We start from the raw sequence: 15,595 nt of genomic DNA, 5'->3' as shown, positions 1-15,595 counted from the left end.
GGAGGGGGAAAGGGGCGGGGCTGGGAGAAGGAATGGGGGCGTGGCCTGGCCGTTGACCTACCGGCTTTACTGTACTTTTGTTTTCTGCTTCTCCCGCAAGGTCGGGCTCCGGGGAGCGATGGAGGTATGCGAGCTGCCTGTGGAGGTAAGGAGCAGGGGAAGAAAAGAGGCTGCTGCTAACGAGCGCCCCAGCTTTGCAAGGGGCTTGGAGGGGGGCGCAGGTCCTAACTCAACACGCGTTGGTGCCCGCAGACATATCTACAAACACGTGTTGGCGCGTAATTGTTTTCCTCCTGCCTGGTACTCGGCTTCACACACGCCCTCTCATTCGTCATATGGAATACCGGTACTTGCCTCTGAATTACAGCAATAGTTTCCTCTTTGCCCTGCGGTTTTATTTATTATTCAACTAGGATGCTGCCTTAGCACTGCTCTCCATGTAGCTCAGTATTTTCTACACAGACTGGCAGTAGTTCCCTAGGAGCAGAGGCGGATCTTTCCCAGCCCTCTCTGGTGATGCCTGGACTTGAATCTGGCATCTTCTGCATGTTGTTCTTGTTGCTCTTCGGGTACCTAGCCCGCAGCTTATCTGTTGTAAACATTTGTTCAGAAGCTTTAAAAGATACCACATGATTGATTGATTTTTAATTAACGCAGAAAAGCTGCTCCAGGGAAGTGGTTTCAGGATGATCACAAGTACCAGCCTCTCAGTACTGTGCAGGGTGCTGCAAAACAAAAGAATTTGTTCCCCCCCCCCGAATTTTCCACTTGAACAGTATTCAAATAATGTGGTTCTGTGTGCGTGAGAAGCAGCCTGAATAAGGAACCAAAATTACCCCAAAGTACTGTAAATTTGAACCATCCTGAGTCATACATCCCTGCCACTTGGAGACTGTTCCCTCTGGGATACTCTGGTATTGTGCCTCTCAACTATGATGCTCCCTTTCATGTCTTTTAAAAATTCTCAAGAATACTGGGGAGTTGTGTGCAAACAATGCTTTGGGCTGAACTATGACAGCATGAATAGGACAGTTCCACCCCTCACAGGAGATCTGTGGCCTAGGGTGTCGCCCCATGGTTATTTTGGGGTGCAAATCCCACTTCCTTTGTAGTGGCAAGAAAATAATTTACTTGGCATGGAGACATCATATATTAATAACACAATGTGTGCAAGCAAAGCTTTGGACTGGGTTTGATGCTCCAGTATTTCCTACAGATAGAGTATGGCAGTGGAAGTGTATGATAGAGAATACACCCCACTCCCCCACCCCGCAGTCCTTTATTCATGGATGTGGCTGCAAGAAAGACTGACTGTTTTAACATTTATATACATAAATATATAAACCACATGTCTGAAACAGTACAGGAAAAGTGTCGTAAAGCCATTTTGACTCTTTCCATGACCTCAAATATTCCTCTGCAGTTTGGATGGAAATGGGGAAAGCCTCCCCATTGTCTCTGTGCTCACAAATCCTGCTTTAAGGGCACATTTCTGTATGAATAGGGTGAGCCTGTGAACTGGACTCAGGAATAAAGTATTTATCATCACAAAAGAATGACCAGGTTGTCCAGGTAAACCCATTAACAGGTTTCCTGCTGGACAGGATTCTGCTGTAGACCGCCCTTCTATGATAGGCTGCCCCTTCTGTGATGTATGTATGATGTATGGGGTGGTGGTGGTCTTGAGCTACAGGGTGGCAGTTTCAAAAGTCTATATAAGGGTTTGCACACCATTGTTCCGTGTTTCTCCTCCCTCCTGCTTTGGTGGTGAGCACCCTGTTACAACAGTTTAATAAAGATCAGGCTTACTAGCTGCTTTGCTTCTCAATATTCACTGGTTGGCCTCTGTTATTTTCTCCTACCGATAGAGAACCTACATAAGGACTCTATATGGGCTCTTGGGTACCCCATAAGGGAAAAGGAGCAGTTTTTGTTATAACGAAACATCATGTTGATGCTTGAAGGGCTGGCCTGTATGGTTTCCTTTAAAAACTGACTTCAGTGGGAGTTTACTTTTCCAGTGTGGTAAAATTTTTGAATGGTGGAAATCGCTCTAAAGGGGATAGAAAGAGATTATGAAGAAAATACAGTAGCTCAAATAATACGTAAAGACCCCAAATGGTGTCTTTTATCAATTTTTGATGGGTTGAATACGGACTTAATATGGGACTACTTATATTTTTTCTGTTTGTAACTGCTCATTTGACCATATCACAGGGCTGGAAGGAATCATTGGGTTTTTCATTAAATATTTGGTTTAATAAAGTAATATTTATCCTTATTTCTGGAAAATTAGCTCATAAATTAAGGGTATTTCAGGATGCAACTAAACCTATTGATTTCACCTCCATTTCGTGGCCAATTGGTATTTATATGACAAGTCAGTTAGGGGAAGGCAATTCCAGATGAAATACGGCTTTATTTGGTATCCATAACTTTCATTTTGTATTATCTTTGCGTATGGCCAGTTTTTGTTTTAACATCTAATATATTGTGTAGTCTCTTGAGAATGTACATTATTTTATCTTATTACGGCTATGAACCCAGGGGTTCTTTTGTACAGTTTTTATTTTTACTCTTGTTATTTTACTTTATTTTACATTTTTTACTGGACTATTATTTTAACTTCATAATAAAGTTTTTATTTTTATTTTTTTAAATGCTGTCTAGAGGGCAATTACAATTGTTTAAAAAACATAATCTCTGTAGACCAAAGCATACCAACAACACAGTTTCAAGGTGGAACAGGTTTTTAAAACACAGATTATAGCCTGGGTAGTTTTTCAGTTTGTTGTTGTTTCCACCTAGGAATCCTTTTGGGTCCAAACAAGTTTTGTGTAAGCAGATCTTGTGGTTGGAGGGAGCAGAGGGGCATAAACGAGAGACAAAAAGACAGACTGATAAAAACACAGAATAGTTTGGCTGCCTTAACATCTCTGTTCATCAGAGAAACCACTATGTCTCATAACTTGATTTTTCAATTACTGGTACCACCTCATTAAAGAGATTTTACTCCCTTTTATTACTCTTTTCTAAAAAGAACAGGAGGGCAACCCCAGCAACATCCAGAGAAGGGCAAAATATATGTTGGCTTCTCACTGGTACATAAAGAGAATTTATAGACTCGAAAAGCCCAATGCATCCAGTCAAAATGCCTTCTTCAGGGATGGCAATTACAGGTTTTCCTGTTTCAATTTTGTACGATCAGCTCCCAAGTCAATCATTGACTGCTTTAATAGCCTTATAATATGCAACCTTTGACAAGGTTCAGTAATGCCTGGGTTTTTATAGACGAGTTGAACTGGAAAAGCGGACATTGCCACTTGCTTCCTTCACCCAAGCAGGCAAAAGAGTCTGCTCTTTCATGATGAATACCTGCCCTCCCTCCCTCCCTTCTTCTTTGGCAATCACTCGTAGCCCTTAACGGTATGTCCGTAAGTGACTGTGGAGGCCAATTCTGGATCCACATGTCTTTCCACAGTGGGGACATAGGTTTACGGATGGGAGTTGATCACGGTGAGGATTTCCCAAACGTGCCTTCCTCTTAGCTCATCTTCAAAGTCCATGTCGGCTTTGTTAAAGGCTATTCTCGAATTGGAGCACTCGCAGGCCAGTGTTTCCCATTTATCAGTGCTTATACTGCATTTTTTAAGATTTACCTTGAGAGCGTCTTTAAACCTCTTTTGTTGTCCACCGGCATTCCGCTTTCCATTCTTAAGTTGGGAATAGAGTAGTTGCTTTGGAAGACAATAATCAGGCATCCGAACAACATGACCAGATCAACAAAGTTGATGTTGAAAAATCATTGCTTTGACACTGGTGATCTTTGCTTCTTCCACTGACATTAGTTCACCTGTCTTCCCAAGTGATACATAAAAATTTTACTTTACCTACTAACTTTACGTCCCTTCCAACCTCTTCCGCAACTCAGTTTACCTCAGACTTCCCATATTCCTTAAGCCAATGAAATGATGTAAATGCTCCCTTTTCTGTGGTAAAAACACTGCTCATTTTTCTTGCATATTGGAAGAAGAAGCAAGCTTGTTTTCTCTCACTCTGGAGGGTAGGACTCAAACCGAAGTTACAAGAAAGGAGATTCTGACTAAACACCGGGAAGAACTTTCTGACAGTATGAGCTGTTTGACAATGGAACAGCCTCACCCAGGAGGTTGTGCACTCTCCTTCCTTGGAGGTTGGATGGCCATCTGTCATGGATGTTTTAGCTGAGATTCCTACACTGCAGAGGGTTGGACTAGATGACCCTTGGGGTCCCTTCCAACTCTACAATTCTATGATTCTAACTATCAGCCAAATAGCACAGATATTATCTTTCCACATATTGTAGAAATGTTTTTGTTCTGCCCAGTAATTTGCCAGATCTTGCTCCATTAATTTCACAATTACACCCCCACTTCTTCTCTCTAATCAGATATAATTATGTTGCACAGAAAGGATTATGGGCTGGATGGCCAGATATTTTTGATTAAGGTACTGGGGAGGCCAAAGGCTGCAAACCCATCTTAACCGTTTCAGTAGCTGAATTACCGGTAGTATCCTGTCTTGTCTACAAAAACACATGGGAATCTTGATTAAAATTGGCCTTTCTTATTCCTTGTAATTTAAATTGCCTTTTTTAAAATTGGCGTGCCCTTCTGCTGAAAAACAAGCTTGCACTCATTGTCAAGGCTTTTTCCTTTCTTCCTTGCAGATTATCACTTATATCCTGAGCTTCCTGCCCATCGCAGATAGGAAAGAAGCCTCTCTAGTGAATCAAACATGGTATTTCGCGGCCCAGGACACCTTACGCCAGGTAACAGCTTCTTGCTTTGGTGTCTTACCCATACCTTCTCTGTTCTTACAGGGCTGCCCTGTGGGAGAGTCATAGCCCCATGGACCATTTCAGACATGATGCTAAGCCACAGGTCACCTCCAGACTGTCGATATTCAAGCTCAATACCAGAGATTTAGGTTTGCGTCCTTAAAGTGGATTCAAGCATTCTGTCACTGTGCTGTAACTAATCCACTTTTTAAAAAAAATGGCAGCAGACTTTTGTAGTTAGGAAGTGATAGAATAGTTAGGAAGTGATAGCACGGAAAAGTGTGGTGTAAACAAATGATATACACCAGGGGGGGATGCTGTTGTGCTCAGGTCCTGCTTTCAGACTTCCCAGAGGCATCTGGTTGGCCTCTGTGAGAACAAGATGCTGGACTAGCTGGACCACAGGCCTAATCCAGCAGGGCTCCTCTTATGTTCTTAGGACATTGGGACCTTCTACATGCAAAGCAGGTGTTCTGCCACTAAGCCCTGGTCCTTCCTCAAAGGCAGGCTCATCCATCCACAAGTCCCCTCAAGAGCAATATACACAACACAGGCTACGCTGGAGCTGCTACAACAAAAGCACACAAACAAACACAGACTGAGAGAGATTTGTCATACTTTCTTTCCTCTGACTCTTACTCTAAGGAGCTCAGGGCAGTGAATGTTGTTGTTTTTTTAAACTCACAATAGTCCTGCGAAGTAGATTAGGCCAAGAAAGAGCAAGTGTGTCTTACCCTGGCCATCCCAGGGTACTTCTTTTGCTAACTGAAAAAAAAAAAAAATTGAAGCCATGTCTCTTGGTCCATATCTAAAAACTCCTCACCATGTAGTCCCTCTCAAATTCCAGGAAAGCATATTTTATAACATCCCGGCTACCTCTGCCTCACTCCGGACAATCCAGAATCTGTCCCAAAGGCACGTGTGCAACGTCAAGATGACCAACTTGGACGGTTCCACCACTTCCCGGGACATCATCAAGTCTGTTGCCAGCTTCCTGGGGCCTCACCTGCGCAGCTTGTGCCTGCACGGGAGTAGCCTTACGGAGGCAAACTTCAGTGAGCTCCTCCTTGCTTGCCCCGGCCTCACAGCCTTGGATCTGAGCGGCTGCAACAGCCTTTTCATGTCCGGGACCCTGCTCTCCAAAGAGGAGACCTTCCTGCAAGCCCGAGAAACATTGATCAACTTGCAGGAGCTGAACCTGTCCGGTGTGCGATACTTGTCTGACCTCACCTTCAACCGCTTGACCGGCTGCTGTCCATCCCTGGCCAAGCTCTCCCTTGCCCGCTGCCACATTACCTTCGAGGTGGACACTTACTACGGCTCTAGTAACTACAACTCCTCGGCTTTGCTGTCTTTCCGCAACCTCCTGCACTTCGTCCGGGAGCGAGCCAGCACCATGAAGGCCTTGAACTTGAGTGGCACCAGTATCTCGAGCCAGGCTATGAAGTCCCTGGTGCAGGTAGAGAACCTTTGCCTGCAGGAGATGGTGCTGCAGGCCTGCCGGGATCTAACCAATGAGGCTGTGAGCATCCTGTGTCAGCACCAGCCCCACCTGACTGTGCTGGACCTGAGTGGCTGCTCTGAGCTGTCTGACCGGGCTGTCCTTGTCATCACCTCCCGGCTCCTATCCCTTCAGCACCTGTGTCTGGGAAAGCTGCCACGTGTCACCGATGCCAGCTTCCAGGGCATTTCACACCTGAAGCAGCTCCAAAGCCTGGATGTTTCTGAATGCAGCCTCATGAGGTGCAGTGAGCTGGTGAGAGCATTTGGGACTATGAAGGGACAGTCCAAACTGGTCTCACTGAACGTTGCCTTCTGCTCTTTACTACGAGTAAGTTCTAAGGCATTTGTTTGTTATTTAGCAGCCTTTTACCAGTCGTTGCTCAATTCTCTACGATTCTTTGTGTTTTCACAATCAATTCCTCTTCTGGGGAACTCTGGCACAGGGACGAGGGATCTCCTAACAACCCTCAGTTGTACCTTTAACAAACTACATTTCCCAGGATTCTTTGGGGGAAGCCATGACTGTTTAAAGTGATATGATACTGCTTTAAAAGTATAGTGCAGGGTAAACTAGTTCCCAGAATTCCTGGTTGGAAGTGGGGATGTGCTTTAAACATGTGGTGTGCATGCAGCCTTCAACTAAACATTTCCCCCCCTTCCACAGGACAACTTGGTCCTTTCACTGGCTGAAGGCCTAAAGAGCCTTCGGGTTTTGGATCTCTCTTCCTGCGTGTCCATCACTAACAGAAGCATCCAAGCAATCACTTCATACCTCTTGCACTTGAGAGTCCTGCGTTTGGCTTGGTGCAAGGAGCTGACAGATTGGGGCCTGCTGGGGGTTGAGGAGCCCAGAGAGGAGCGTGAACGTGCCAGAGAGGTTTGAACAGACATTTTTCTGGTTAGATGACCTGGAAGTGGGGGGGGGGGGGGAGAGAAATATTGTGCAATGACAGTATCTGTGATACTCCGATTATTGTTGGTGTTGCTTCCCCTTTTCCCCCAGAGAGGCCCATAATAAGAAGCTGTTTCCTCTTAATCCAGTGTTCAATTTGTTCTTTTAGCTGGGAGAAGGGCAGGGAAACTGGTCAGATCTGCTTCTTGCTGCCTCTCTGGAGGCCAGGAACCCAACTTGTGTCCAACCTCAACTATCTCTTTATTAGTCCAGTAAAGACAATTTACTGGACTAATAAAGAGATAGTTGAGGTTGGACATACTGGCAGGGGCAACCTTCTGTCCTGGAATAGGGGAGCACATTGTCTATGGTCAACAGAGCTTCAGAGAAGAGACTGGTAGCTTGTCCAGAAGTTGCTCCTTTCCAAGGAGCATCCTTTGCCACAGCCCAGATGCTGCTGCAGTCTACATACCCTGCCCTGTGCTGAGCTGCACAGCTTGCAGCGACTAGAAGCAACCCTGCAGTTTTATCTTCCCATCATGACGGCAGGAGCCTTCCAAAGAAAAAGGTACCTGCTTTCTCAGAACCAGCATTGAAAACTTTGCCAAGTTTAGATGTGGAAAGCACTGGTGGCTGTTTAGCAGTTTTCCAAGTTGTAGCACTCAGCTGTTCCTAGGTATTGGCACTATTTTGGTTTAATCCCAAGAACAGCGATTCTGGCATGCTGGCTAGTTCTGCGGCCACCGGGTATTCAGTGTCTGGTTTTGCAGAGGTGACAAGTGACACTCACTCACCCAAGATTAATCAAAAGTCTGTGAACTATTATTCATTTTGAATATTTTTTATGGTCCAAGGCAACTGAAGCAGGGTGTTCTTTCTGGCAGGGAGGGTAGATAGGGATTCCTGCTGCTGCCACTTCTCTGGCCAATGGGTGGGCCCAGACTGATCTTCCAGATGGCCAGGGTCCTGTTTATGCAGAGCAGGGGATATAACCTCCCAGTGGCCAGGTAGTTCTTCCCTTGTGTTTTGCTGTATCTGGGGCAATTTAAGGCAAAGAGAAGGAAGCATTTCACAGAATGCAAAATACAGAGTGTTCAGTGGAACTATTTACAACGATGCCCCCAATGATAGATTGCATTTGGGGGTAAGTTTATCTGTCAAGGATTCAGTGGAGGCTGGTTCATCAGGGGCAAATGGGGCACTGGCCCCACCCAAACTCAATCTGTTCTCGGCCTTCAGTTCAGGTTTGTCAGCTTCCTCCTCCTTACTCTCATTGTTGCCATTGTAGAACTCTGCAGGCAAAACTAGAATTACTTGGCTCTGCCTCCACCTATATGTTTATTTTATTATTATTATTATTATTATTATTATTATTATTATATGTTTCTTTTTATTTAAGGCATTTATATACCACTTATTATTCGTTAGCATTTCTAAGTGTGTTGGCCTTTCTGCCTTCCTCCCAACCAGCCACACTACAAGGGCTATTAACTAGGACAGTAGAAATGGATCCCCCAGGTTTGAAAGTAGTTTGCCTTTGATTCTTAGACAAACAGGAAATGATCTTCACATTCATACCAAGCTTGTGAGCCTCCTTGGTGAATTATCCTAACTGAACGCTGGATTAGTTGGCTCTTTGGTTCCTGTTGTTTCGTCGCCCCTGCTGCTTATGAGTACAGCACACAAGAAACACAGGCTGCATAAGCCTTGGAGGGCTGTTTAAAACAGAGGGGTCAGGAGCTACTTTCACACCACAGCCTTAGTCTTCACTGTGTAGCATCAGTTCCATCAAAGTTTACTCAAATCCACAGCATTGGTCCTTGCCTGGTGTCACCCAGATAGGAAACAGAGGGTCTCAAGATGGTCCCAGCTTCTTTTTAATCCCTCATTCTGTTGCTTTGACAGAAGGATGCTGGCCCAAAGTTCACGCAGGAACTTTGGCAACATGGGATTTTTCCAACCACCTCCACAGGATTTGGAGCAGGACACCCAGATTCTTATTGACCTCAGCAAGCAGGATGCTCAGCAGAAGCACAAAGCCTCCTTGAATGCCCTGACTCGTCTTCAAGAACTTGACCTGACGGCCTGCACCGAACTCACAGATGCAAGCATAGCTAAGGTTTGGTCACTGCAGCTTGCAAATACAATCAGCTATGGGGAGACCATCGCTTAGTGGCATAGTAGGTGCTTTGCTAGATGGGACACATGATCGGCCCATAGACAAATTCCTGTGTGAGCCAGTGTGGTGTAGTGGTTAAGAGCGGTAGACTCGTTATCTGGGGAACCGGGGTTCGCGTCTCCGCTCCTCCACATGCAGCTGCTGGGTGACCTTGGGCTAGTCACACTTCTCTGAAGTCTCTCAGCCCCCTCACCTCACAGAGTGTTTGTTGTGGGGAGGAAGGGAAAGGAGAATGTTAGCCGCTTTGAGACTCCTTCGGGTAGTGAAAAGCGGGATATCAAATCCAAACTCTTCTTCTTCGTCTTCTTTCTTCTTCTTTCTTCTTCTTCTTCTTCTTCTTCTTCTTCTTCTGTGAACCAGAGTGTTCTTGCAAAAGAAACCATCTACAGCCTTGGCTTCAGGGTAGCAGGAGTACCACCATAAGCATGTCAAAAGTCGCCTTACTCAGAGTCAAACCATTTGTCCCTCTCGATCAGTTTGGGGTGGGGAACTCCCATCAGCTCCAGCCAGCACACCATTTGGAGGGCCACAGGTTCTCATCCCTGGTCCACACTGACTGGCAGCAGCTCTCCAACATTTCAGGCATGAGTTTTTCCCATCTTGAGAGTCTTTCTTATCTTACATAAGATTGTCAATGATTGCATCTGGGACCTTTGGAATGCAAAATAGATGCCCTAGTAATATTGAGCTGTGTGCCCTGCCCTTTCATTGGCACCTGTTCAAATTAGACATCTATGGAGCACCAACAGTACAGGCCATGGGAGGGATATAATGCTTCCAGGTGGACTGATGTTAGACAAGCAAGAGCAGAATGTGTGGGTAGTGAGACGTCAGCGAGTAGAGGGACCGGCCACACAACCATGGAGAGAATGAGAGGCTTTGGAGAAAAGGGTTTAGAATAGTGGGTCACGGAAGAAGAGGAAGTGGTTTGATACACAGATGGAGAGAAACTTGTCAAGGCATAAGAAGTGGGAGGATTAAACGGGTTAGCAACAGGTCACATTCTGCAGAAAATCCAAAAAAATGCAAGGAACGTCACAGGATATGTAATCAGTTTGGTTGGAGGGAGAGCTTTAAAATTCAAGCTCCTACTTCCCTTTATATGAGACCTGACCAAGCTGCCCCAAACTCCCTGCCCATTAAAAGCTAGCGTGTCAGGGAGAACGGTTCCAAGCAGTCGTCATCTTTCTGATGTGGTTGTTTTGTACACATAGAGAGGCTTTGACCTAGGAGAGCATTTGTACACATGTGGTCCCATCCGCAACTGCACTTTGAAGCGGTACACTCCAAGAAGCCTGCAACCTGCTATCTTTCTGAGCATCTTGTTCAGCCCCCACAATGGCTCTGAAAGAAGTTCTCTTCCTCAGTTGCTAACATTGCAGTCCCCATGTTCACTTTCTTGGTGTGGAGCTCCACCCTGAATGGTTTTGGGCAGAGCAGCAAAGCTTTTACAGCCATTGCAAGGATGTTCTTTTGGGTACCCTTCATCACAGTGCCCAGGGCAGGGCCACCCAACTTCCTGTCCTTGTTCTGTTATTCCTCCTCAGGTCATCGGCTTTCCCGAGCTAAAGCGCCTGTCCCTCAGCCTTGTGACCAACATCACAGACACCAGCCTCACAGCCATCGCTCAAACTGCCGGAGCTTGGAGCACCTCACGCTAAGTCACTGCACAAACCTTACCGACAAAGGTTTCATGGAAGCCGCTGGCTCCCTGCACCGACTTCAGCATCTCATCCTTTCTGGTTGCAACCAGCTGACTCCCAGGTGAGTAGTGCTGCGGAGTGCAAAGATCACTGGCAGGTGGGGAGAGAGGTGCAAGCCAGAGGCAGACCTTTGAAAGCTGCTTCAAGGCCTGGCTGGCTGACTGGGAGGGACTGAAAGAAGGCAGAGACCATCAACAACTGGTGAACTCTCCCTTGCAGGACATTGAAGGCCATTGGGCAGGAGTGCCAGCAACTGAAGAGCTTGGACGTCTCCATGTGCAGCAAGATCACCATGACAGACGTCGAGCATTTCCAGTCGCAACTCCCGCTGCAGAGTCAGACTAGCATCCAGTCACGGTTTGTGGGTGGAGCAGACCTTTCCATCACTCTCTGATGGAAGCTTTGTAGGTTGAGTTTCCAGAGATAAATGGTGGTCAAGCTGGCTCTCCCTCCCCATGCTGCCTCAATGGCAATAGGGGACTTGTCTTGGGAAACAGCTCCTGTTTGGTAGTCCCACTGCCCCAATGCAGCCGCGCCACTGCCACTGAGTGGGTCCATAAATGGACCGATTCTTCCTATAGAGGGTGCAGCCTCACCCAAGCCTGCCTCAATGGTGGAGCTGGCTGTTGCGCAAGCCTCCCATCACCCCCATCCTGCAAGCAGAATGGGGAAGTGCACCTTGGGCTTTGGGAGGGATTGCCTGGAGCACGGCAGATCCCACGCTAGCAGGAACAGTATCCAGCAGCCATAAGGCAAGACGGTAATGGCTGTTGATGTAATCTTTGGCACAGCCAGTGCCAAGCACTTACTTTGCACCCTGCTTTCAGCAGCTGAAACATCCCTGTCAGTGAAAGGGATTTTTTAAAAAGCAGCTGGAAAATTGCACCTAGGGAGGCTTCTTTTTTCCATGTCCCCCTGGTACACAGTTGCTAGTTTTAGAGGCACACATGGAGACAGTGGAAGGTCACTCACACCAAAGCAGATGGCATATTCAGGCAGCAATGAAGAGATGAGTCTGTAACCCACTTTTCCTCTAGCGCATTCCTGCAAACAATATAAAGGTGAGAAAGCCAGTGCCCTGCCAGCCTTCCACTCATCTTTTCGAAGCCTGCACTATGCTTATCCACCATGGTTTTTCCATAAACATTGCCAAAGCCACTGCACTAATAAAGGACTTTAGTATCTGTTTTACACACTTTGGATTTTAAATGAAGGGAGACAGCAGCCTAAAACTTTGACTTGCCCTCCTTGACTGAGACGGAGAAGGAAGAAGCTGTCAAGACAGTGCCACCCCCTGGACTGATTGTACATAGGAAGGCAGGCAGGCAGGGGCTCACAGAGGTCAAACTGAGTTTGGTGGGTCATTTGCTCTAATGGATCAATCTCCACTGCCAGCACACAGTTTAGGATCTATAGTGGCACTGGGTTCCAGTCAGGACTCTAAAACCTATTGGGTGCTTCTTTTAATAGGCTGCACCTCCACCTAAGCGTTGTGTGACAATGTTCTGTGATACAGTCACACAAACCTCACCCACAAGGCATTTCCTACACCTCCACATCAATCAAAGCTATTCTCTGTTCTACACATGTGCAAGTGTTGAATAACATATTTTGAAAGATTTAAATCTAGGCATCTGACCTCTTGAAAACCACTTCATTCTTTCGTGCAGACAGCCACGACTGCAGTTTACTTTCAGGGCGAGCCCTCCCATTTTTAGCTTCAGAGACACTGGGCCCAAACCAGAGAAAGATAAGTCACGCTCATGGCTCATCCCAGTTAGAGCCCTACTGGGCTCTGGCTGCTACCCAGGGATGCCACTATACTGATACCAGGCCTGAAGAGAACCCACAACCAGGTGCACCATAAGGCAGCTGCATAATGTTCACTTACTTCCACGTACACCATTGGGCTTCTCATGCAGGGGCTCCTCTGCAGAGTACTTCAAAAAGCAGCTGCTGGTGTGGCCTGAAGAGTGCAGCTCACGTGTTTTAAAAGGGAGGCAGGGAATCTGTGGTCCTCTAGATGTTGCTGGACTACAGGTCTCATAATCCCTGACCATGCGCCATAATAGCTGGGGCTGATGGGAGCTGGAGTCCAACAACAACAAGAGGGCCACAGGTTGGGCCATCCGTTCACTGGGCTTTTTAAAATCCCAGTCACGACCTCCAAAGCACACACCAAGAGGAACTGCCTGCTTTCACAATGGCAAGCAGAAACCGATTCCTCTGGTTTGTGCACAGTCATCCCAAAGCTTCAACCCACTCACAGCAATTACAAAAAACTCCATAAAGATAATTCCCTTTATTATTATAATAATAATATAATATTAAGGCCTCTGTGCCAGAGGCAGTACCACAGTGAACATGTTACAGTAGAAGCACCTGAGCAGGAAGGAATTCAAGGAGTCTGGGAAGTCCTTTACAGGAGATACTGAAGGTGGAAATGTTTCCTATGATAGCGGGCAGCTACAGTGCTGCAAGATTGATGAATAACACAGACAGGCAAGGGGTAGGAGGCTAGGAAATAGCCGCTCCAGTGCAATTGGACTCAGTGTTTCTAAAGAGGCATAGTGCTGTGAATATGTGTGTGTTACATCTAGAAAACTTCACAAGAAAACCAAAATCACATTTACTTACAAAATGACTTAACAGAAGAACAAAGGAATCGCTGCCATGGGAACACTGCCTGAGTGTCAGCTTCCTGGCCTTAGCCCACCTGTGGGGAAACTTTGGCTCTCCACATGTTGCTGAACTACAACTTCCATCATCCCTGCCATTGGCATGAATGCTGGGGCTCATGGGAGATGCAGTTCAGTAACATCTGGAGGGCCAAAATTTCCCCACCCCAGCATGGGAATTTAGTGTCTGTATAGGTATCTCCTTTACCCCACCACTGCTGGGAGACCAGAAAAAGAAAAAGAAAAGTATGTGGAATGGTAAGAAGCACAAAATAAGAAGTTACTTAAAGCTGCTTAATTTGCATGATTGACATTGGCCATCGAATCCATCTTTTGTCAGTGCATAATGATGGAGATAGTTCAAAAGCAACAGATACACACACCCCCTGGCTTAACAAGTACCATGTCACATCCAGAAAATATTTTCAAGAAAACTTTGGATGCATTTTAAGAGCTTTTCTCTGAAGTAGGCACTGATTCAGGAGCCTATGAAGAAAGAGCATCTGGAAAGAGGGAATAAAGAAGAAACACCTCTCTCCATATGTTCCTCCCTTGCCACAGCTATGGAAAAAAGGTCCCTGAAAAGATAGTTATGCTATAGTTTTAGGCAGAGTGCCTAACCCTGTCACAGCTCTCCTGTTGCTCAGGCAGGTGACAAAACATACCTGATGCTGTTCTCATAGAGCAAGGGAGCCAGTTTTGTAAAGTGCTTGTTTCTGCCTTTCAAAATGTGGCAAAGGCAGATCCCGTAGGCAGTATGCAGGCTAAACAACTGGGAAAGCGGTGACATTGCACTCTCTCTGTGGAAGGAGTCAAAGTTTCTAAGGCGGGAGAAAAGCAAGGGAGGGGAGGACTCTGTCCCCCCCCCCCGGACCATGTTTCCCCAACTCCTTTAATTTTGCATAATATAGGTCACCTGCATAATTAAGGCAACCTCACTGCGGAATTAGCAAGGCCAAATGTGAAATACAATCCATTGGTAAAGCAGCAGTTTTGCTGATAGGATCAAGGTCTCTGTGCTGTGGATTATCATCACACGGGAAAGTCTAAAATAGGGTCTCTCAAATACAACCCAGGCTCCACAGAAGGCAAGCCTCTCTCTTTTCTTTTAAAGCAACTTTCTAGCACTCATTGTTGCAGGTGTTGGCTATAAATACAAGAGAGCCCCATGGGTGGGTATCAGTGGCTCGGCTCTGTTTCCCTTTCATAGTGTTCAGTTTTCGATCCTTAAGACCTGTTTCGTCCTCCAATACATTCCCAAGTCCCTGGCAAAACAACCTGGAGGAAATTATTCAAAATTCTGAGAGGTCTCAAATGCTGTAGCTGGAAGAAAGCAAGTTAGGTCAGGTTTATATGCATACACATATATCAGCAAATGTGTCTATTGGATTTTTTGAACTCAGAATTAAAATTCTAGATACATGGGCTTAGTTTGGAGGATTGAGAATATGCCACAGACTGGCACACTTTTTCTCCCTTGCTTGTGATAATGTTGATTCATTGCAATTTGGTTTGCTATGATAACTGAATAAGGCAATCTGTGGGTCAGCACTACTCTCCAAACAAAATTGTTTGAAACTGTCGCTCACAACGTGACACTTGCCAGCTAGCACTAAGCATAGCCCCCCCCCCCCAGTTTCAGCATCATGGGAAACAATGGTTACAGCAAACCGACATGGGGAAGTGAACTGGTACCTAAGCTTGGGGGGGGGGGAGTCTGCAGCGTGTTCCTGATCTGGTTTGGAGGATCATCCAAAACAAGCCAGCGGCTATGAGAAGCAGTGTATACACCCTGAACAGATCCTGACTAAAGGCAGAGCA

General features: G+C 46.1%; 1 protein-coding gene across 1 annotated transcript; it reads left to right on the top strand.

Annotated features, from left to right (window-relative positions):
- The first annotated feature begins 80 nt into the window (after window positions 1-80).
- Window positions 81-11,953, top strand: LRRC29 (leucine rich repeat containing 29). Its single transcript, XM_033157124.1, is given in 9 exon segments — window positions 81-145; window positions 4,709-4,810; window positions 5,667-6,650; window positions 6,987-7,199; window positions 9,120-9,143; window positions 9,145-9,333; window positions 10,941-11,019; window positions 11,022-11,157; window positions 11,316-11,953. Coding segments are annotated over 9 exon segments (1,929 nt in total). The 5' UTR covers window positions 81-118; the 3' UTR covers window positions 11,491-11,953.
- Window positions 11,954-15,595: the final 3,642 nt, after the last annotated feature.

The sequence above is a fragment of the Lacerta agilis genome, chromosome 8 (assembly GCF_009819535.1).
Source record: "Lacerta agilis isolate rLacAgi1 chromosome 8, rLacAgi1.pri, whole genome shotgun sequence".
In the NCBI taxonomy this organism is placed as follows: domain Eukaryota; kingdom Metazoa; phylum Chordata; class Lepidosauria; order Squamata; family Lacertidae; genus Lacerta; species Lacerta agilis.
The sequence above is the reverse complement of the archived record's forward strand: the minus strand, read 5'-3'. Positions and strand labels throughout refer to the sequence as shown.